Source organism: Alosa sapidissima, chromosome 4 (genome assembly GCF_018492685.1).
Source record: "Alosa sapidissima isolate fAloSap1 chromosome 4, fAloSap1.pri, whole genome shotgun sequence".
NCBI classification, from domain to species: domain Eukaryota; kingdom Metazoa; phylum Chordata; class Actinopteri; order Clupeiformes; family Clupeidae; genus Alosa; species Alosa sapidissima.
This window is the reverse complement of record NC_055960.1, coordinates 15478432-15500634: the sequence shown is the minus strand read 5'-3', so window position 1 is coordinate 15500634 and position 22203 is coordinate 15478432. Positions and strand designations below refer to the sequence as shown.

Sequence of the window (22203 nt, the reverse complement as noted above, 5' to 3'; positions counted from 1 at the left end):
GCAGCAGAAACAGCATACTTTGACAGGGACTGAAAAAGAGTGTAATAGAGGTAGGTAAGAATCTTTTCCTACAAGCTATTTCCAGCAAACAACTTCAGAAACATGTTTTCTGGAACTCATAGACCTATTTTAACTTGTTGAATAGTCATAATATGGGCACTTTAATACTGTTTTACTACTGTCCACAGCCATTTATTTCCCATAGACATTTGACGACCGGAAGTTACGGAGGCGGGACTTATTCTGGAGAGGTCTATGTCTTACTACTGTTCTACTGCTACACTGTTTTTCATGCTATATTAACACACATGACCAATGGCTTCTGCTACAATACTGAATGGCTGTAACCCTATTACCTCAACCTATTCTTGCACTGACAGTTTTTATATTACCTTGTCTACACTATACACATGGGTGGGCAGCCGTGGCCTACTGGTTAGCACTTTGGCCCTGTAACCGTAGGGTTGCCGGTTCGAACCCCGACCAGTAGGCACGACTGAAGTGCCCTTGAGCAAGGCACCTAACCCCTCACTGCTCCCCGAGCGCCGCTGTTGATGCAGGCAGCTCACTGCGCCGGGATTAGTGTGTGCTTCACCTCACTGTGTGCTGTGTGTGTTTCACTAATTCACGGATTGGGATAAATGCAGAGACCAAATTTCCCTCACGGGATCAAAAGAGTACTATACTATACATTACTCTCTTATCTGTCCATATTATTTATGCTGGTCTCTAGACTTTACTCTTGCACTGCTTTTTGCACCTTCACCATGACACTCACTCTCTTGAGCACCTTATCATGCACACAGGCCAGTCCCAGCCCTGTCACTGAAGCGTCTCATGCTTGATCATCCTCAAGCACACTGTGGATTTTTTTCAATTTAATTCATATAGTATATTTAGTATTTAGTTTTGTTTGTTTTTCTTATCTTCTACTGTCTCTATTGTACAGTGGAGTTTTGTTATATGTATATTCTTATATTTAGCGTTTCTCCTGTAAGTGTGGGATTTTCTCAATACAAAGTACTCTAAAGAACGGTCTCCCGTTCTTGAAAGTTCGAACTTGAAAAGTTAAGATCGTGAGTTCAGACTCTGGAGAACGCGAGGACACAGGACGCTCAATTTGCAGTTTGAGACAGCAGCGTGAGAACACAAGTATAGAAAAAAACGCATATTGAGAAAAGCCCTGTATGTTGTGTGTGATGTCTGTACTGAGACCTTGAATTTCAATAAACTATCAGTCTATCTATCAGCCAATCAGAACCCATCAAATTTTCGTCACATTCATTAACACATGGAGAGACTTTGTTCAGTGTGAACGGTTTTATCGTTATAGTTATCGTTATTGGTGTGAATGACCCTTAAGGCCTGTCTGACCTAGGACTCGCGCCTTTTTTTCACACCAAGCGTGTTGGAAGCGTTTCCAATCAAAACAGTGAAGGAAAAAAATTACAGCACTGCATCAGACACTTCTGGGGGGGGAAAGCAAAACGCCACACAGCCGCCACGCAACAGACACGCGACGTTCCCGGTGTGAAACGGAGAAACGGGCCTTGTCACTCTTGCTTGCTTGCAGTAGACGGGCTCTGATGCAGTAAATTCCCAGTAACCGGGACCCTGGGTTTTGCCCCCAGAGTGTAAGCTAGCTTCGGACCACTGATTGTTTTTGTTGAAACAGAAAACTCGATGTTCCATTATTCAAAATAATAATTATGATAATAATAATAATAATACTTAAACGTATTTGGAACATTTAGTTTACTGATGGAAAATTCCAGAATGACCTAGTTCTACATTGTCAGCGCAAACTTTACATGATTGCAGCTGCCTGAATAAAAACTTTCGCAGCCTCATGTCGCCATCTTTAGTGAGGGACAATACGGCACATCATTTATCTGTTTTTCCTCTCTTGGCAGATATTCCACAGAAATAAATGTATATCCGCGTATGTTGAAATTCACCAATGGAATACACCGCATTGGCAAAAAATGTTCACAAGCAATCTGTTAATCGTTAACCGTCATGTTTAAAAGAGTCGCCATATTTGTTAGGGATGAAGGCTCCTCGTTCGTAAATACCATAGGGTAAATACTCCCCGAAGGACTCAAAATATGGCGGCTTCCAGGCAAGCATGAGAGTGGATACTTCTGCGTTAATCGAATGATTCTGGAGTATCGTGTCTAAACTAAACCTGTAAAAAATATCTGCCTAAGAATAGTTACTCGAATACGGTAAGTGCATATTGATTTTGAGAAAACGGCTTCCTGTAAACTATGTTTTGTTTTGACAAACGGAGCGGCCATTTTTCTTGAGGGAGCTCGAAAAGTGGGCTGATTTGTCGACAAGATGGCTGCTTCCACTGGACAGCGTGAAAAATCATAACAATTGAAGTTACGCGCGTTAATTGTACGAGGGGTATTTCTATTGTGATTGTTAAATGACATGAATAAATCTGCTGCTCTTGTATGGCACTTACCTATCCGTGCAACCTTTTAACATTAGCCAGTGCTAACGTTACGTTGAGTAATTGAAGCTGGCGAGTTAGAATATGTTAGCTTCACCATTCATGTTATTGGAGAAAGTGATACAGTCGTGTAACTTATGCAAGACGTAGTAGTATACTTGCGCTTGGGTATTGCATACACTTAAATTATTACATACTTAGGTAGGAACAATTTTCCATTTCTTTATTGAATTGGTGACAAGATGGCGACTCCCAGGGAAGCATGAAAATAGATGCCTGCTATAAATGGAGAAACTATTTCATACATATTGGCTTTATGTTTCGATGCAATGTGTACTCTCTGTTCTTACATTTCTCGCGATTAATTTCTGAATGAAGCTAAGTAAGTTGTTTGCGTCACTATTTCACCAGATGTATGTTTGCTTCTTAATTCTCAATATATATATTTTTTTTTCGAGTCGCCATTTTTTAAACTGGCGGAGGAGGTTTATTTGGCTGTTACAAGATGGCGACTCCCATGGAGGGGTACTCTCTAGTTTCTGAGGGATATCGGTGCAAAATGCAATTGCTATATGCGACATTTTGAAAATTGACTATAATATAATTTTTTCTTATTGATGGTAGCAGTGTATGCACGCAAGTTTGCAAGTTGAAGGACCTGGTATTTTGTTGCAGACGGACCGGCTTTTTGTCTTCTTACGGAGCGTCTGTAAAATGGCGGCTTCCATGGATTTTAACGTTACATTTTCCTGAAATCATTTGAAATATTTGCAGTGGCTGTGGAAACCATCTCATTAGATAGATGTGAATAAACAACTTAGTTCTCTTCTTATTGTGCGACAGCAGACACTGAGTGATTGGATCCTCTGCTATTCTGCCAGCTAGCTAATTAGCCTGCTAAGTGGGATAGCTTAGCAGACGTTTTATTCATTTGGCGTAGCTGGTTAGCACTAGCATTTAGCAGGTTAGCCAGCCAGTTATTTTTGTCATTAACTATATTTTCCATCGGTTCTATCTAACGGTGGCTGAAAAGGACTGCGCGTAATATAGATATTTTCTATACCCAGAGGACATGACATCCCCTGGTTCCGCTTTGTCTGGAACCAGCGGTTCAACGCTTCAGCCGCGTTGGAAGCGAGTTCTTGGATGGTCTGGCCCCGTCCCTCGGCCAAGACATGGACACAGAGCAGTTGCTATCAAGGAGCTTATGGTGGTGTTCGGAGGTGGGAATGAAGGAATTGTTGATGAGCTCCACGTCTATAACACAGGTATGTATTTTCCTTGGACTGTATAAAAGCACAGGCTAAATCGCCTAGCTGAACCTCGTCACTTGGCATTTTCCTTACCACCTAACTAGCTGGGTATGCTCACTATGCTGGGTAGCTCATATGCTAACACAGCATTCTTAGCGGTTTTGTTGCAAGTGGCTAAATCGGCTAGCGTTAGCAGTGCTGCCTAGTATGCTTTCATCTAATGAGCAGATAGAGCTTAAATTAGCTGTGCATATAATGCTTTTTTATTTCTGTGTAAACTCGACAGTGTGTTTAATGTTACGGCTTAAAAAGTTAATTTAACGTTAATGGTTAGATATGCATCGGCAGTTTGATAGTAAGTGCTAGGTAAAAGCTTTCTTGTTAGCTGGCCATAAGTTAACCTACATTTACAGTTGCGAGCTGGTTAGCTATCTAGAATGCTACCTCAAGCTATCGGTAGTCTGCATGAGTGCTGGTTGCTCATAATATTTCCAATGTGGTGAATGAATAGTGAAGTAGTGCTGAATAACGTTAATTTATTGCCATTCCGTGTAAACACCTAGCTTTTGTTTCACCAATGTCATCTACATTGGGTCCATCGACTCTTGGTAACGCAGCGTTACCCCTCAGTACCCTATCTGTACACATCACAAAAACTGTCCAAAGTGGTCCAGTAATTGTAAACATCAGCCGTGTAGCTAACCTTCGGTAGCGTTAGCCAAGCTATACCCCAGCCGTAGAGAGAAATGGCGCCATGAAGCAGAAGAAAAATGGCGGATTTGGCGTCACACAAGTCTTTCGGTTGCCATCAACTTTACAAAACATGCATCTTTTGCAAATCCGGCTTAGCCTTAGTATTATCATATAATTCAAAATTGATACTATTATGAGTAGTATCTGTGCTACGAGTTTTGGAAATGCAACGTTTTGTTGTCTCTACTTTTTGTAATCAACGATCATAATGCGTGATCTTAATTTCAGTGGCAGTCATCAACACTAAAGGAAAACGAAAAAGTTTATCACTGACTGCTGTAAAGTTACTGTAAAACGGCTTAAACGGCAGATTGAGGGACTTGTATTGTGTGGGCGTGTCTGGTTAATGAAAGCTGTCGAAGATGGTTGTTCACCCTCTGCAGTCCATCACCAAATGTTGCACTGTACGATACACAACAGAGTTGATACTTTTCTGCACTGCATTCATCTTTTGTATTTTGTGATGTGTTTTTCTTAAGGTAGGTCGAAGGTCGTTGTTCACCCTTTACAGTCACCAAATATTATACTTTGGTACACTCACCTTAATTGATAGATGTTTTTGTCTGTTTGGATTTGTTTGCAACTGTAAATGTGACATCTGTTTGTCACAGCATGCCAGTAAATAAGCATTTATAATTTATCTAGCATTTAAGAAGTTAACTACCCAGTACCCATCAGCATTTTAGATTATTCCCAGCAATTTCCACGTCCCTTATCCCATGTGGATTCATCTCTGCACCACAGCATTTAGAGTGATCCGAATATGAATGCTTCCTTACGTGCAGAATAAACTGACGTTTTCATCCATCCACTTTCAGCTACCAATCAGTGGTTTATCCCAGCCGTCCGTGGGGACATTCCTCCAGGCTGTGCAGCATACGGTTTTGTGTGCGATGGTACTCGACTGCTGGTGTTTGGAGGGATGGTGGAGTATGGGAAGTACAGCAATGACCTTTACGAACTGCAGGTAAGATTACCTACTCAACACTCTTTAATTACCCCCTGTTCTCACAGTGCAGAGGTCATGGTTCCAACAAAGATGTTGGTTATTGATGGGACTGGCCTTTTGACTGCCTTCTAGAGGTGTCCTGAGAAACTGTTACTTACAGGAAATTGTAACAGCATCTAAGCAAGTGACTGTTGTGTTGCATTGGATGTTCTCTATTCTTTAAATATGCCCTCCTATTGCATCATATTTGTCTTTCAAAACAGCAGAGCAACGTGAGCGACAGAAAATAAATAGTAACACAGCATCTGACAAAACATTGTGTTGCATTGCGCTGCACATGTGGTTGTATGATGTTGATTTTTCAGATTTGTAACTGTATTTTACATGTTTCATTCACAGGCCAGTAGATGGGAGTGGAAGAAATTGAAGCCAAAAGCCCCGAAGAATGGGCCCCCACCTTGCCCCCGTTTGGGGCACAGCTTTTCTCTAGTGGGCAATAAGTGCTACCTGTTTGGAGGGTTGGCCAATGATAGTGAAGACCCTAAAAACAACATTCCCAGGTATGCCGCAGCTGCAGCATATATTACAGTATAGCAGAAAAGAGTTGTTGTGCCTATGAGTAATAATAGCAATACATTACAGTAATGTCTTGTGTATTAGCCACATTGTGTATAAACCGCAGGACTGTTTTATGCAAGATAAAAAAATAAATAAAAAAAAACTATATATTAACTGCCCCTGTTTATTAGATTAGATTCAACTTTATTGTCATTGTGCAGAGTTGTGGGGGGGGGGGGGTAGTTATCACCAGGATGCAGAGCTAGAGTTCAGAGTTCAGTAGGGTGACAGCCGCAGGGAAGAAGCTTCCTCTGAACCTACTGGTTTGGGTGCAGAGAGACCTGTAATGCCTCCCAGAGGGGAGTGAGGTAAACAGGCTGTGGTTGGGGTGAGAACAGTCTTTGATTACACAAGCATCGTCTGTCCTGGATGGTCTTGATGGAGGGGAGAGAGGAACAGGGTTTTCACCACCCTCTGTACTGCTTTCCGGTCGGAGGCAGAGCAGTTGCCTTACCATACTGTGACACAGTTGGTCTCGATGGTGCAGCGGTAGAAGTTCACCAGGACCTGAGGAGACAGGTGGACCATCTTTAGTCTTCTCTCGAAGGGAAGTGAGGAACAAGGTTTTCACCACCCTCTGCCATACTGTGATACAGTTGGTCTCGATGGTGTAGCGGTAGAAGTTCACCAGGATCTGAGGAGACAGGTGGACCATCTTTAGTCTCCTCAGGAAGAACAGATACTGGTGAGCCTTCTTGATCAGGGTAGAGGTGTTGAGGGTTCAAGAGAGGTCCTCAGAGTTATGGGCACCCAGAAACTTGAAGCTGTTGACGCGTTCCACCTCAGTCTCGTTGATGATAATGGTGGTGTGTGTGCTAGCTTTAGACTTCCTGAAGTCCACAATTAGCTCTTTGGTCGTCTTGGTGTTGAGAGCCAGGTTGTTGTCAGTGCAACACGATGTTAGGTGCTGGACCTTCTCCCTGTAGGCCGTCTCATCGCTGTTGCTGATGAGACCAATCACTGTAGTGTTGTCTGCAAACTTGACAATGCTGTTAGAGCCATGTACAGGTTTGCAGTCGTAGGTGAAGAGGGAGTAAAGGAGAGGGCTCAGCACACATCCCTGTGGTACACTGGTGTTCAGGGTGATGGTTGAGGAGGTGTGATTATCTAACCTAACAGACTGAAGTCTGTTGGTTAGGAAGTCCAGAATCCAGTTACAGAGGGAGGTATTGATGCCTCAGCTGAAGAAATTTTGTAAAATCAATGTCATAAACCTAAGCTAATAGTTGGAAAATTACAGCTTACATTTTTGGGCGTAACATTCTCTGCTTAAAAATACATTAAGAGGGCAGTGGTCTAATAATAATAAAACAAGTCACTCAGCTGTGTAAGTAATTAATTTGTATCTGCTGCAAGGTATCTAAATGACCTGTACACACTGGAGCTGCGTCCTGGCTCCTCTGTGGTGGGCTGGGACATCCCCATCACATATGGTGTGCTGCCTCCCCCACGCGAGAGCCATACTGCAGTGGTCTACACAGAGAAGGACACCAAGAAGTCACGGCTCGTCATCTACGGGGGCATGAGTGGCTGCCGCTTGGGAGACCTGTGGACCCTTGACATAGGTGGGTTAAAAAAAGAGAGTGGAAGTCAGCCATGATTGAGGGATTCTAGTGATTCAGTGATTGAGCTCAACAGCTGAAGTGGGTGGTTCATCAAACTAACAAGAGGGTCTAATCTCTTTTGCCCTCATGTAGACACTCTCACCTGGAACAAGCCCGCACTGAGTGGCACAGCTCCCCTTCCACGCAGTCTTCACTCGGCCACCACCATCACAAACAAGTAAGAGTCTTGTCCCCATGAACTTGGCATGATGTCCCCATGAACTTGGCTCTGTTAAAGATTCTTGGTTCTGGTCTTTGCCAAAGATTTGGTGTGACATTATGTTCTTATTTTTGTGCAGGATGTTTGTTTTTGGTGGCTGGGTGCCCCTGGTTATGGATGATGTGAAAGTGGCCACACACGAGAAAGAGTGGAAGTGTACAAATACACTGGCTTGTCTAAATTTGGGTATGAATTTTACTTTAAATTTATTTATTTCATGACCTCAGTTCTTCCAAGCCTGCCATATCAGCATTAAAATGGTTTATGGAACTTCTGTTTTAGAATTGCTTTTGTTGTTTATGTTGAAATGTTTTTTATTTTTCCAAAGATTCAATGAATTGGGAGAATGTGTTGATGGACACCCTGGAAGATAATGTACCCAGAGCCCGTGCAGGACACTGTTCAGTGTCCATTAACTCTAGACTGTATGTGTGGAGTGGACGTGATGGGTACCGCAAAGCCTGGAATAACCAGGTGTGCTGCAAAGACTTGTGGTATCTCGAGACAGGTGACTGCGCTTTTTTCTTTTTCGTTTGATTTGCCTCAATTTTTTATAACCCAAGGATAGTATGTATGGTTAGTGTAATGCTTAATCATCAGTTTGGGTTAATCTGTTTCTTGACTGAGGTGCTACACATTTAGTCGAACAATATCTTTTGTGCAACTAGCACCTTAACCTTTGGTGTTGGCCATCATGTCTAAATTTGAAGAAGCTGACCCAAACTGTCTCCCTGCAGAGAGGCCACATGCGCCCTCGCGTGTGCAGCTGGTCCGTGCCAACACCAACTCCCTGGAGGTGAGCTGGGGCGCGGTGCCTACGGCCGACACCTACCTGCTGCAGCTGCAGAAGTACGACATCCCCTCTGCCACGGCGGCCACCTCGCCCAACCTCAACGCCGCTACCTCTCTCCCCAGCAACTCCCCCAAGAGCCCCGCGCCAGCGTCCGCCGCACCCGCGGCCCAGAGCCTGCCCCACACTGGCATCAGCCTGATGGCCCAGGCCTCCTCCCCGACCGCATCAGGCCTACCCGTCCTGCCCAACATGCCAGGCAGCCCACTGGGGGCCTCCACTGCTCGTGGCCCAGGTGTGTGTGTGTGTGCATACATTTCCAGTAGAGGTTCACCATGTGACTGGCTGTCAGGTTAAAGTCAAATTAACTGGATTTTGTTTTTTGTTTTTCTGCAGCAATCCTGAAAGTGGCAGCTCCCCAGGGTGGCACTGGCACATCTATAGTAACTGTGCGTCAAGCCAACCAAGCTGGGAAGTCCCCGGTCACTGTGACGTCGCTTCCTGCAGGTGTTCGCATGGTTATACCAGCACAAACCACACAAGGAGCGGTAAGGACTACTGGCTTCCTAGATCATATGGGTCTATTTGGAATAATAAGAAATATTTTATTTGACATCATTACATCACTTTCTTTAAGTAATAAATGCTCATACTTTTTTTAACTGTCTGATGTTCTGCCCTCCACACCCTAATGCCAGGCTAATGCTTAAAGTTCTTTTATGCTTCTCTTTTTCACAGCCAATTGGAAACAGCCCTCAGATGAGTGGCATGGCAGCTCTGGCTGCTGCTGCAGCCGCAACACAGAAGATCCCGCCCTCATCCACTCCCACAATGCTAAGTGTTCCAGCTGGGGCTACCATTGTGAAGACTATGGCTGCTTCACCAGGCTCCACCACAGTCAAAATGGCCTCACCAGTCATGGTAAACTTGTTTACGTGCAGTGTTCTTATCATAGACAGATATGGACACAGCCATCTCATAGACCTCGAACATCACTTAATTGTTTTTTCCCCCTCGATGCTTTCCTGAATATCTTACCTGTGGACTTTCCCCAGACTGCCTTCAAGTTTCTTTTCCAGAGAATATGGTTACTTCGCTCCTATGCTCATAACGTCGTGATTGCACTGTTTTCGGAAAAAAGTTTATTACTCAGCCGTACACTGAGTTACGAGGTTATGGCGCCATCACAAAATGTTGTATTTCTCCGAAAATAGAAAATGTTCACATAAAGGTTTAAAAACATTAAAACGTGGTCGACTTCTAGCCTCAGAGCCTCCGAACGTTCGCCTAGGCTAGGGGTGGGCAAACTGCGGCCCGCTTTCATCCGGCCTGCCGAGCATTTCATTTGGTTATCAGGCTGCTTGCCATTTTTTTTTCCTGTGTTAGAGACGACGTTGGTTAGCTTTTACTGCAAACTGCTTTTCACTCTCCTTAGAGAACGTTTACAATGTCAATGTCAAAACATCATGTTAAATAGATATGATGGGCATCTTCGTTATCTCCTTTGCAGCAGATCTAACGTGAACGTTGTGCGGCCCACCGGCCAATTTTCAAAACCCGATGTGGCCCTTGAGCCAAAAAGTTTGCCCCCCCCTGGCCTAGGCCCTTGGTTATTATGGAATGTACTTGCAGTGGTTAAAAAAAAAAACGAAAATATTAAGGGTCTTACTGTTGCCGAATTTGCATCTCATTTGTGAATGTGCTTGTTATTTATTTGTTTGTTTGTTTGTTTGTTTGTTTGTTTGTTTATGATTAACTTTCTGCTCTCTGATTACTTAATTCCATTCCAGGTGAGCAACCCCGCCACCCGCATGCTGAAGACGGCCGCAGCTCAAGTCGGCACGGCAACTGTGTCCAGTCCCAACACTTCCACTCGCCCCATCATCACTGTGCACAAGTCCGGCACCGTTACAGTGGCTCAGCAAGCCCAGGTGGTCACCACAGTGGTCGGTGGGGTCACTAAGACCATCACTCTTGTGAAGAGCCCCATCTCAATGGCAGGAGGAGGAACACTGGTAGGACTCCAATTTGAAAGCCTTCAGCTGCATTGTCTTTTTTTTTTTTTTTTTTTTAAAGAGTTGCGAAATATAACAATAATAAGCTGAAATGGCTTAAAGGTGCAGTTGGATGATTTTTGGTGAAGGGAGGGGAATCGTTTCTGTGTCTTGTTTTAAATGGATGTGTTGGATGGTTGCACAGAAACAGAGAAACTGAACTGTGAAATGCATAGCATTGGGAAACACTGTTTGTGATATGTTGTTTGAGTAACATCATAATCTAAGTCTTGAGGTTGACAAGAAGAGACAAAATAGTTGCTGCACATTTAACACATCAGTGTGCTTGTCTGGTCCTGCTTTGTAGATGTTGTTTGTTTGTAGTTGTAATTATGTTTATGGCTAATCTTTGTGTTGAAAATGTGCAGTAGCTGTTTGCGTATCTTGTCTGCCATGCAGTCGTGCTTTAAGTGCCTGATAGCTCTTGTGCTGCAGGCTGTCTCATCAAGGGGATTTCTCCACATCATTATCTGTGTGTTACTGTAGCTAATATGGAAGAGCATGGCTACTAGCGATGCTGGTAGTGCTTCAGGTCAAGTGCATAGTGATTCATGTCCCTCAGAGCATGCATACTGCTACTAATGTCTGCCAACATTGCACTGCGCTGTACTGTCGCTTTGGATAAAAGCGTCTGCAGAATGAGTAGATGTCGTCTTTTTTTTAAATTTTTTTTTATTTTTTCTCCTCCCCCGTCTCTTGGTTGTTTGATTTTTTGTAATTCAGTTTTTTTTTCTCTGCACATATAACTAAGAAATACTTGCCTCCCTTGCTCTCCCCCTCTTAATGTGTAGTTCTCTAACCTGGGGAAGGTGATGTCCGTTGTGCAGACGAAGCCAGGGCAGTCTGCCTTGACCGGACAGGCCTCCACCAACCCACTCACTCAGATCATACAGGTGTGGGCCCGCTGTGTGCCTGTGTGTGCATGTGTGTGGTAGGGTGTGCATCCGTGGAGCTCACTACAGCTGCCATCATCGGAGTCTTTCCTACCACCCTTCTGATGTGTTTTCCTGTTTTGCATTTCTTCCATTCCTTTCATGATGCTCTTTTTTAATAAAAAAATAAATGCATATTATTTTATATAATAATATGCATTGCATATATATATATATATATATATATATTATTTATTATATTACTATTTTTATCCAAAGCGACTGAGAGATGTCCTAAGAAGCATTATGCATTCAGCTAGGATAAGTTTTAATACAACACAATGCTGTATATGCTTTTGTGAATAAATGCCATGTCGTTTTAAATGCAGTTTTTTTTTAAGTTACCGGTAATGAGTGCTTAGTTTGTTGTGTAGTTGTATGCATATCCATTTAACTCTAGGGTCTGCCAGTCTTCTTTGTTGGCCTTTCTTTGGATAAATCTAAGTCATATTGTCATCACAGGCCCTATCTCCAAGTGTTGTTGGATAGCCCAGTGCAAATAATGCCGACCTTAATTTATGTTCTCTGTCCTGCAGACAAAAGGGCCCCTCCCTGCAGGCACGATTCTGAAACTGGTGACCTCTGCGGATGGGAAGCCCACCACCATCATCACCACCAGCCAGGCAGGGGTGGCGGGCGGCAAACCCACCATCTTGGGCGTCAGCAGCATGTCGCCGACCTCCACCACCAAACCAGGCACCACCCATATTATCAAAACCATCCCCATGTCCGCCATTGGGGCCTCTGGTAAGAGCCACACATACCAGCCCTGTCAACAGAAACAAGTAATGTTGTTTTTGAGTAATACATGGAAAGTGAATATTTAGTTCTTACATTTTGCAAGAAAAGGCATTGTTCTACTGTGGAATTAGAGCAAATTGACAACCATAACTCCGGTATGCTCTCATAGTGTGCATTGTTCCCTGATGCTTTATTTTATTTTCATGGCGTTTTCTGTTCTTTAAATCCAGGTGTTACCAGTAGTGCTGGGATGAAGTCCCCCATCACCATTTTCACCACCAAGGCCTTCACCTCTGGCACGGGCACCCCTGGCAAGATAATCACTACTGTGCCAAAGCTGGGCGGTGCAGCAGGCCAGCAGGGCCTTACTCAGGTATCACCACCAAAACCATGCTTACTTCCAGTAGAGGATGTCTATGGGAACCGTCATTTAAAACAAGAGACAATGGAGTTGGAATTTTCTATTTTGTGTAATTGTTTTTGTTCTATTCTGTTTTCTTTTAGGTGGTTTTGAAGGGAGCACCAGGTCAACCTGGGACGATCCTACGAACAGTGCCCATGAGCGGAGTTCGACTGGTTTCCCCAGTGTCCGTATCTACTGTTAAGCCAACTGTGACCACCTTGGTTGTCAAAGGAACCACAGGTAATCATTATGACTCCGGTCACTATGGGATTATTTTCCAATTGTCTGTCCATGTGTGCATGGTTCCGTCAGTTACAGCAGAACCAATTAGGTATACAGGTCAAAGGACAAGGTCGTGGGTTCATATTTGAATTATTTTTGATTGACATTTACTTTTCATGTAAGTAAATGACATGATTAGGTCAGGGGGTCATGGTCAGGTTCTGTTTGACATCTGAAGTATGCTATCTAAAGCATTTAGCTTTTTTTACAGAAGCATGTTTTGTTGACCGTGCTACATCTCATTGTTTCATTATCCAGGGGTCACTACTCTGGGCACAGTCACGGGGACCGTCTCTAGCAGCCTGGCTGGTGGCAGCGTCACCAGTGCCAACGCCTCCCTGGCCACACCCATCACCACGCTGGGAAGTATCGCCACCCTGTCTAGTCAGGTGATTAACCCAGCAACCATCACGGTGTCTGCAGCGCAGACTAGCCTTACCACGGCAACAGCCCTCCCCACCACCTCCATACAGGTGAGTTGGCTAGTCTGTTCTTGCTTAATGACCCAGCCAACAATGTTCAGGTTTACTTCACAGATCCGATGTAAAAATAGGGTTGGGTATTTCTCACACTTTTGTTTTTTTCTTGCTTTAACTAATTATTATTTCTTTAGGTTTTTGTAATGTAGAAATCCATTTGCCTCTTACTCTGAACCCCCTTTTAAGAATACATAACCATATCAAATACCCAGACTGACCTTTTGCATCCCTCCCTTCTCTTTATGTAGTCGGCAGGACAGCCTACCCAGGTGACCCTAATCACGAGCCCCAGCAGTGCAGAGGCTCAGGCGGGTCAGGACCTGCCCGTGTCCATCCTGGCGTCGCCAACGTCCGAGCAGCCCAGCTCTTCCGAGACGGCCGCCAGCGACACCTCTGGCTCGGTCACACTGGTCTGCTCCAACCCTCCCTGTGAAACGCACGAGACGGGCACAACCAACACAGCCACCACAGCCACCGTCAACATGGGCGGGACGCAGCGAGTCTGCTCCAACCCGCCCTGCGAGACCCATGAAACGGGCACTACCAACACTGCCACCACGGCGTCCTTGAACATGGGTGGTGCCACTCAGGTTTGTTCCAACCCACCCTGCGAGACGCACGAGACGGGCACAACCAACACTGCCACCACAGCGTCCTCAAGCATGGGTGCTGGCAACCAGATGGCCACCGGTACTGCGCAGAGGGTTTGCTCCAACCCGCCCTGCGAGACGCACGAGACGGGCACAACCAACACTGCCACCACAGCGTCCTCAAGCATGGGTGCTGGCAACCAGATGGCCACCGGTACTGCGCAGAGGGTTTGCTCCAACCTGCCCTGCGAGACGCACGAGACGGGCACTACCAACACAGCCACCACAGCGTCCTCAAGCATGGGTGCTGGCAACCAGATGGCCACCGGTACTGCGCAGAGGGTTTGCTCCAACCCGCCCTGCGAAACCCACGAGACGGGCACTACTAATACATCCACCACAGCGTCCTCAAGCATGGGTGCTGGCACTCAGACGGGCACCAGTACCGCGCAGAGGGTTTGCTCCAACCCGCCCTGCGAGACGCATGAGACGGGCACTACCAACACTGCCACCACAGCGTCCTCAAGCATGGGTGCTGGCGACCAGACGGCCACCGGTACCGTGCAGAGGGTTTGCTCCAACCCGCCCTGCGAAACCCACGAGACGGGCACTACCAACACTGCGACCACAGCTACCTGCAACCTGGAGACTGGAGAAGGCGCAGGTAAGTGCTCAGGGCGTGGTCAGCAAAGCATCCTTGACGGGGACAAGTGCAGGGTTCTTCCTGTGTGGTTTAGTTATTTTTTTTGGTTGACCAAACTTACCATTCCAACTTATTTATCAGTTGGAATGCTTATCATGTTCTGCTTCAGATTGGCATTGAGTGTGTGACGTCAGTAGTCTGACCGTGTGTGTGTCTGTGTATAGCCCAGCAGAGTACAGAGTCTTCGGAAGCAACCAGCAGCACAGAGGTGCCCTCAACATCGTCCACGGCAGCTGGATCCAGTCGAGCGGTCACCACAGTTACTCAGGCCACACCCGCACCTGGACCCTCGGTTCCTGTAAGTGTTCACCTCGCTACAACTCCTTTCAATTTGACACCACTGTCTTCGCAAGCATCGAAGTAACGACAGTTTAAATGTTAGTAAAGGTTTAGATTAGTAAGGACTAATTAAATTGTCTCTGGTTGACTAGGAAAATAATGTACAGGTAAATATTGTTTGAAATAGGACTTTATTCTGCATCAGTTTGTGTGCACACGATGAACGGTTAATAATCTTTTCTCTCTTCGTCTGCCTCATTAGTCCATCTCGTCCATCGCTGAGTCGTCGGGTGCCGTACCAGCAGAGCTCACTCAGGATGAGTTGACTGCAGCGGGCAGCTCCGAGGCTGTGGCGTCTGAGGAGCCCATGCAGACAGACTGCCCACCAGAGGGTGCCATGCCCATGGAGGAAGGAGATGCTGCTCACACAACTCAGGTACTGCTGCTGCTACACACACACAGGGCAATTTTGAAATTGGCTTGTTGTGATCATAGATAGCAGTACAGACTGAATTTAAGAATAGTTTTGAGGGACATTTTTTAATGTTCTTAAAACAGAAGTGTAATGTAGGGAAAGTAGTGTATGTCAACTTGAAATGAGGGAATACATATCACACTTTCAAGCTAACAGTGTGTATTGGTTATGCTTTCTTCATAAGCTTTGTTGTCTGACTGAGTTCATGGTGTTTAACAGTTAACATTACACAAACTCATCCTTACTTCCACCCCCCCCCCCCCCCCCCAACCCTACTAGAGCTACATGTTGCTGGAAGCATCCTCTACCCAGCATTTCGGCATGTTGAGCTCCCCTCTTCTCACGCCTCTTTCTCTTCATGATGTCCAGATGGCGGAGTCCGCATCCCAGGAGGCCGAGGCCCTGGGCCTGCCCCCAGAGCTCATGTCTGAGGGCCAGACCACCACACTGATGGTGACTGGCCTGACCCCCGAAGAGCTGGCCGTGACCGCCGCGGCGGAGGCCGCAGCACAAGCTGCCGCTACGGAGGAAGCCCAGGCTCTGGCCGCCTCTGAGGAGGCCCAGGCCCTGGCCATCCAGGCAGTGCTGCAGGCCGCCCAGCAGGCTGTCATGAGTGAGTACTGGACTAATGGAGCTCCACAATGAGGGTCTCTGACTCAGACGTTTGAGAGTGATAAAATCCTTGAGGAGACGTAACTTTTCTGCCAGGCGGGTTGGGTTATGCCTGGGCAGTAAATTAAATATTCTGCCAAGGCGTGGATTTTGGTGTGAATAGTAATGCTGCTGTGCAGTGCTGTGAGCAATGTTTGGGTGCATCTGAAAGAAAAAGATAGGCCCACCAATGTAAAAAGTTTTGTAGCTCTGGCAATACTGTGTAGTTTCTCGGTGTCCGGTATGTGATCGATTGACAACTGCTGTAAAGTTGACTTGGTATTGGGCGTTGGCTTGATGCTCACGCTTTCTCTTGTTCCTCCCCAGGCGAGGGCAACACTGGCTCAGAGCAGCAGACCCACACCATCCCCATCGTGCTCACCCCGCAGGAGCTGGCGGCACTCGTTCAGCAGCAGCAGCAGCTCCAGGAGGCCCAGGCGGCCGCCCAGCAGCAGGCACAGGAGCAGGCTGCGCCCACCGAGGGCCTGGCCCCCGCCGACAGCCTCAACGACCCCGCCTCCGAGAGCAACGGCCACGGTGACATGGCCGCCGCCGTCTCCAGTGCTGTCGCCGGGTTGCTCCCCAGCACCGCTGCTGAGAGTAAGACCAGACGCTCAGAGCTGTGTTTAGAGTTCTCACACACAGTGCCGTAATTCAGGCATGGGCCAATAGATAATAAATAGTAGTAATAACACTTTTAATTAGTAAAGCCCTTTTCAAGACACTCGAAGATGCTTTACAGTTTTCATGTAGATGCATAACACACAAGATATGAGCAAGGCTACCTAAACACACACAAACACTCAGGTACATGGATAAAGCAGAAGACTAAACATAACCAAGACAAAGATATAATTCAATGCAATGGCTTTGAAAATGATTGGATCTTTTTCTGAAGATTTTTTCCTGAATCTTCAGGTCCTAGTATTCACATTCTGTTTTTGCTGTGCTATAAATTTCAGTGCTTTACTCTTGAATTGAAGTCTAGACATAATATGTAACCAGCCACTGTTTTTACCTGTCTTTGTAGCATTGGCGCCATCCAACACCTTTGCAACAGTAGCAGTAGCCAGCCCCGCCAAGATGCAGGCTGCAGCAACGCTGGCTGAAGTGGCCAATGGCATCGAGGTAATGGACAATTGTCTGAGCATGGTCAATCCAGCCATATAGTTATGTGACAGATATTTGATACTTCAAACTGCCATTACTATCATTATCCAATTCCAACTATCAACTATCCAATTAATTACTCAATACTAGAATTGTTTTGAATATTGTTGGGAGTCATTGGGACTATTGTTGGGAAGGAATAAAGAAATGTTCGTGCTTCCTGGTCTTGCAGAAGCAGAGTGCTCCTCCTGCCCCAGTCCGAGTCCCAGTAAAGAAAGAGAACCAGTGGTATGACGTGGGAATCGTCAAGGTGACCAACATGGTGGTGACTCATTATTATATACCGGGAGGTGACTCTGCCTACTCAGAGGTGAGAGACTGTTAAACCCAGCCTTTTGTTCATGTTTGCACAAATGCCTTGGATGTTTATGTGCCATGGCAAGTCAAATACAAGTTGTTCAAATACATATTGCTGAATAATTTTGTTAATGTCTTGTAGGATGAATAAAAGGATTGTATTTAAAGTTTGCAAAATATTTGTATTTTTTTGCTGAGCACTATAACACAAGCTTATGTATGTATGTGCGTTTTTAGGATGACTCGGGAGCCATGCCCGACTACACTGAAATGAAGAGGATGGAGTTGCAGCCAGGCACAGCATACAAGTTCCGAGTAGCGGGAATCAATGCCTGCGGCCGTGGCGCCTTCTCAGAAATATCCGCTTTCAAGACCTGCCTGCCAGGCTTCCCAGGGGCACCTTGTGCCATCAAAATCAGCAAGGTGAGGGAGAATTTACCGCTACTCGCTTACACCGGCTCTGGTCTCTACTGATCTTCTTTGTGACCATAACTAAACTCATATTCATAATCACATTTCTGTGACCATGCATTATCTCTTACCTCCCATACTTAGTTCTTTTTGAACTGAAGCGTCATTTCGTCCATCTTCCGTTTCTCTCCAGAGCCCAGACGGTGCCCACTTGACGTGGGAGCCGCCGTCGGTCACGTCGGGCAAGATCATCGAGTACTCCGTGTACCTGGCCATCCAGAGCTCGCAAACCACCGAGGCCAAGCCGTCGGCGCCGGCCCAGCTGGCCTTCATGCGGGTGTACTGCGGGCCCAGCCCGTCCTGCCTGGTGCAGTCCTCCAGCCTGTCCAACGCACACATCGACTACACCACCAAGCCTGCCATCATCTTCCGTATCGCCGCACGCAACGAGAAGGGCTATGGCCCTGCTACGCAAGTCCGATGGCTCCAAGGTGGGTCCCGTGCTCCATTTGTGAACATTTGAAGGGCTCGCTGTTGAGTCCAATAGATTCCTTGGCCGTCCCAACCATATGTGACCCTGCAAGGCGAAACCAGTCGTTTTGGTAAAATTTACACAATTAAGTTAATGTGCTCACATGAACGGCCATTGACTAAGCTTTCAAACGATATGTATATCCGAGGGTATTGCAAAAACTATCGCTAAGATAACCGCATTCAAAGTTGGCATGGTTCTCCTGTCACGATACGCCAGAAGAGGAGAAAATCACCTTTTTAAGTAAATTGTCACGTGCGACAGGACGTGACAATTTACTAGTGTAGTGTGAGGACACAGCTATCATTAGCCTTACGGTAGTGTGACTTTGAAGCGGGTGACTGACTATGTCCAGTTTCATCAACCGAGTGAGTGTCTTTTTCTGCCCCCTAGTTAATACCTGGGACGGTCATAAGGTGTCACTATAGTGTTAATGTATTTTGGGGGAAGTAAGGGGAGAAAAAGTTCTGTGTACACAGATTGTGTAGGCTAAAGGCCCACTTTTAAAATGTGCTACGTCAAAGGAATACTTCTCCTGGTCCATAAAATGACGCCAGGATATTTCTAAAAGTTCGTGCTTTTGACCGTTCGTGCACTGAAAGGCAAGTCTTTTCACATTCATATTCGGTTACATCTGCCAAGAACGATAGAGAGCTTACACATTGAGTAACGAGTAGCCTAATGAGTAAATTTTAGCTCTACCATAAAACCTTATAGCGGCGTGGACAAATGGAATGACTGCTAATGTGTTTAATCTTCACCTAAATAAAGTCAGGGTTTAACAGTCAAAACGTATGTTTATCCGTGAAATTTGTTCACAATATGAAAGTGTAGACTGTATATTGTCGAATTATGCGAAAACGTGAAATTCGCCATTTTAACCCGTACGTTTGTTTATCGTGGATTTTCTCAAAATAGCACTGTGTGCAAGACGACTGGTTTCGCCTTGCAGGGTCACATATCTGGTGTATCTCTGTCACTAATTGTCGGTTACATTGTTATTAATGGATGCTTTTTTTTTTAAAGCTTTTATGCTTATGATGCTTATTTGAATTTCAGAGTCAAGCAAAGATGCTGCAGCCAAGCCGGCTGCCAAGAGAGCAGTGTCCTCCCCAGACGTGTGAGTTTTCAAAAATCACATTTATCCATGTTTCCTACATCTGTACCCTGTAGTAACCTCCTATGCTTGGCACTGTAGTAGCACTGAAGCAGGTGTACGTGTGTGTGTGTGTGTGTGTGTGTGTGTGTTTGTTTTTTGTCAGCACTCATGTTGTGTGTTTTCTCTTTTCCAGGAAAACTGGTCCTAAGAAGGCGCGGATGGATCAATGAGGCAATGTTGAGGCCTGTGCCCCCTCCCTCCTACCCCCCCCTCTCTGCATCCCTCTGCCTCCTCCCCAACCCTTTAGCGACTTTAGAGACTACAGGCACAAACACCATGGAACATTTACTGTACCCAGCCAAGCAGTGTGTGTGTGTGTGTGTGTGTGTGTGTGTGTGTGTTTTTTTGTTTTTCTCTCTCTCAACATTTGGCATTGCATCATTTACCATTTACCTTTTTCAGCTGTGAACAAAAGAAATGATCAAGTACGTTTTACTTTTGTTTCCTCTTTTTTGGCGAAAACCCCACCCCCTTCACTCACACACACACACTTTTTTTAAGCGATAGGTGGCATTCCGGAAAAAAGAAAAACCAAAAAAAAAAAGCCTTTCTCTTCTGCCAAGTCTTCCTCTTTTTTTTTTGGCCTTCCTGCATAATTTCCTAAGTATGCCATTTGCTCCTGGCAGGATTTGATTAGGTGAGCTTTTTACAAACAGCATGCCAGGCTGCTGCCAGCTGGCTCAGGATAAGGAGGAAACTGAGCAACTCTGGCAAAACAGGCAGAGGACTGCAGGGGTGGACATTTCATCCAACAACTTGCAAACCTAAAGTAAAACAAAGCACTTGTCCATACACACACACACATGCGCGCACACACACACACACACATTGGACACTTCTCCCCCCCCCCCCCATTTTTTTTTTTTTTTTTCTTTTTTTCTGGTGGAAGGACCGCCAACCTCCCACTCAAAACAGAACACATGGAGACGTTAACACTGAACGCGTGCAGCTCTGGAATCCTGGTTAAGGCATCATTGTGCACCGGTGTGAGAGGAGACCCGTTTGGGATGTTGCCACCATGACGTGAACGGCGGAGTGGACAGGATCGAGTAGAGACAGACTTTGTTACAACCGAGACTTGCAGTATATATTCACATACACGCCACATGCAAACATGCACACCGAAACAGAAAAAGAAAAGAAAAAAAACTTCCCAAAAAATTAGAAAGCTATGATGCAGAATATCTTTGTGTAGTTTATTTTTGTATTTTTACGCTTTTCTCTTGTGTGTATGTGGATGTCAAGTGTGTTTTTGTTTTTGTTTTTTCATTTTTTTTTTTTTTTTTTTTTTTTAATAATCCCTGTAGTTATGTCAAACCTGGGCTCGGAAAGGACATCATTTTAAAATCTCAGTTGGACCTGTTCATTGTTATTGCAAGAAAAGAGAAGGGGCTTTTGTACTTTGATTCGGCACGTAGATGAAATAGGAACGAAGGGAACTTGGACCTGGACCCAGGGAAAAGGGGGGGTTTTACCCTTCTTGTGTTTTTCTTTCCCCCCCCCCTCTCCTGTTTACGACTTTTCAAATGCTCGTCATTAATTTAGTGGACATGTATGCCAAACATGGAATTGTAAAGTATATAATAAACTAAATCTGTAACTCATTTTTGACCACCCCCCCATCCCCCTAAGCATACCTTGATTTTGGTTTTCCCCAGACCTTGGTGTCCATTTAATGCTTTTTAAAATATATATGTATAAATATATATATTACAGGCTCTAAGACTTCATGAATCCTCCCTCAACTACGTTTTTAGAAATGTTATAAACAATTTTTAGATATCTTTTCTTTTCCCTTTCTGTCCCTTACCCTCGGCTTATTTTGTGAAGGAAAATTACCTGTGAAGCTCTGAAATAAATTTTTACCTTCATTCTTTTTGGGACTCCATATTTTACAGACTGCGTAAAAGCAAAGAGTTTACTGTGGGTCAAGATTCCAGAAGTTTCCCTGAAGGCAGTGTGTTAGGGAAAGGGGGGGGGGGGGGGGGGGGGGGAGTGTAGTGAGTTGCCAAGTCTCGGTACTGCATTGTGGATACAGTTGTAAAGGAGTCTATTCACACTATAAAAAAGTTATGAGACATTTGGGCCTTTTTATATAATTACCTGTAAGAGGAAGAAGTTGTTTTTACATGTTAGTCATCTCTTTTTGTGTTGGAAATATTTGAAACGAAAATATAAATACTGTCCTTCATTAAGCATCTGAATTCATATTGTTTTTATTAATTTTGTAACAGAAAATTAAAACAATTTAAACTTTTACATTTTGCATTATTCCATTTGAACACAGACAAATGGTTTGTGAATAGATGTAGTACGCCTTTTTTGCAGATACCCCCTTGTACATAGATTTGTCTTAAGAAGACATGCATGCAAACCACTGTTTGTGTTGTCATGCCT

The 22203-nt window shown here is 45.1% G+C and overlaps 1 protein-coding gene across 5 annotated transcripts; it reads left to right on the top strand.

Annotated features, from left to right (window-relative positions):
• The first annotated feature begins 1858 nt into the window (after positions 1-1858).
• On the top strand, positions 1859-20941 carry hcfc1a (host cell factor C1a). Of its 5 annotated transcripts, none has more exons than XM_042088539.1 (28): positions 1859-2228; positions 3529-3729; positions 5286-5434; positions 5816-5976; positions 7391-7599; positions 7732-7816; positions 7938-8044; positions 8187-8366; positions 8596-8943; positions 9045-9196; positions 9387-9569; positions 10439-10663; positions 11494-11595; positions 12171-12381; positions 12606-12748; positions 12880-13018; positions 13319-13533; positions 13788-14793; positions 14997-15130; positions 15374-15547; positions 15866-16199; positions 16565-16837; positions 17268-17365; positions 17580-17717; positions 17942-18127; positions 18309-18606; positions 19707-19767; positions 19940-20941. In XM_042088539.1, the coding sequence occupies exons 2-28, from the start codon at positions 3534-3536 to the stop codon at positions 19974-19976; spliced, it is 5544 nt and encodes a 1847-aa protein (XP_041944473.1). In that variant the 5' UTR covers positions 1859-2228; positions 3529-3533; the 3' UTR covers positions 19977-20941. The 5 variants fall into 5 exon arrangements, with proteins under 5 accessions (XP_041944473.1, XP_041944475.1, XP_041944471.1 ...); XM_042088541.1 differs by lacking the exon at positions 1859-2228 and adding an exon at positions 2304-2403; XM_042088537.1 differs by lacking the exon at positions 1859-2228 and adding an exon at positions 2449-2843.
• The last annotated feature ends 1262 nt before the right edge of the window (positions 20942-22203 follow it).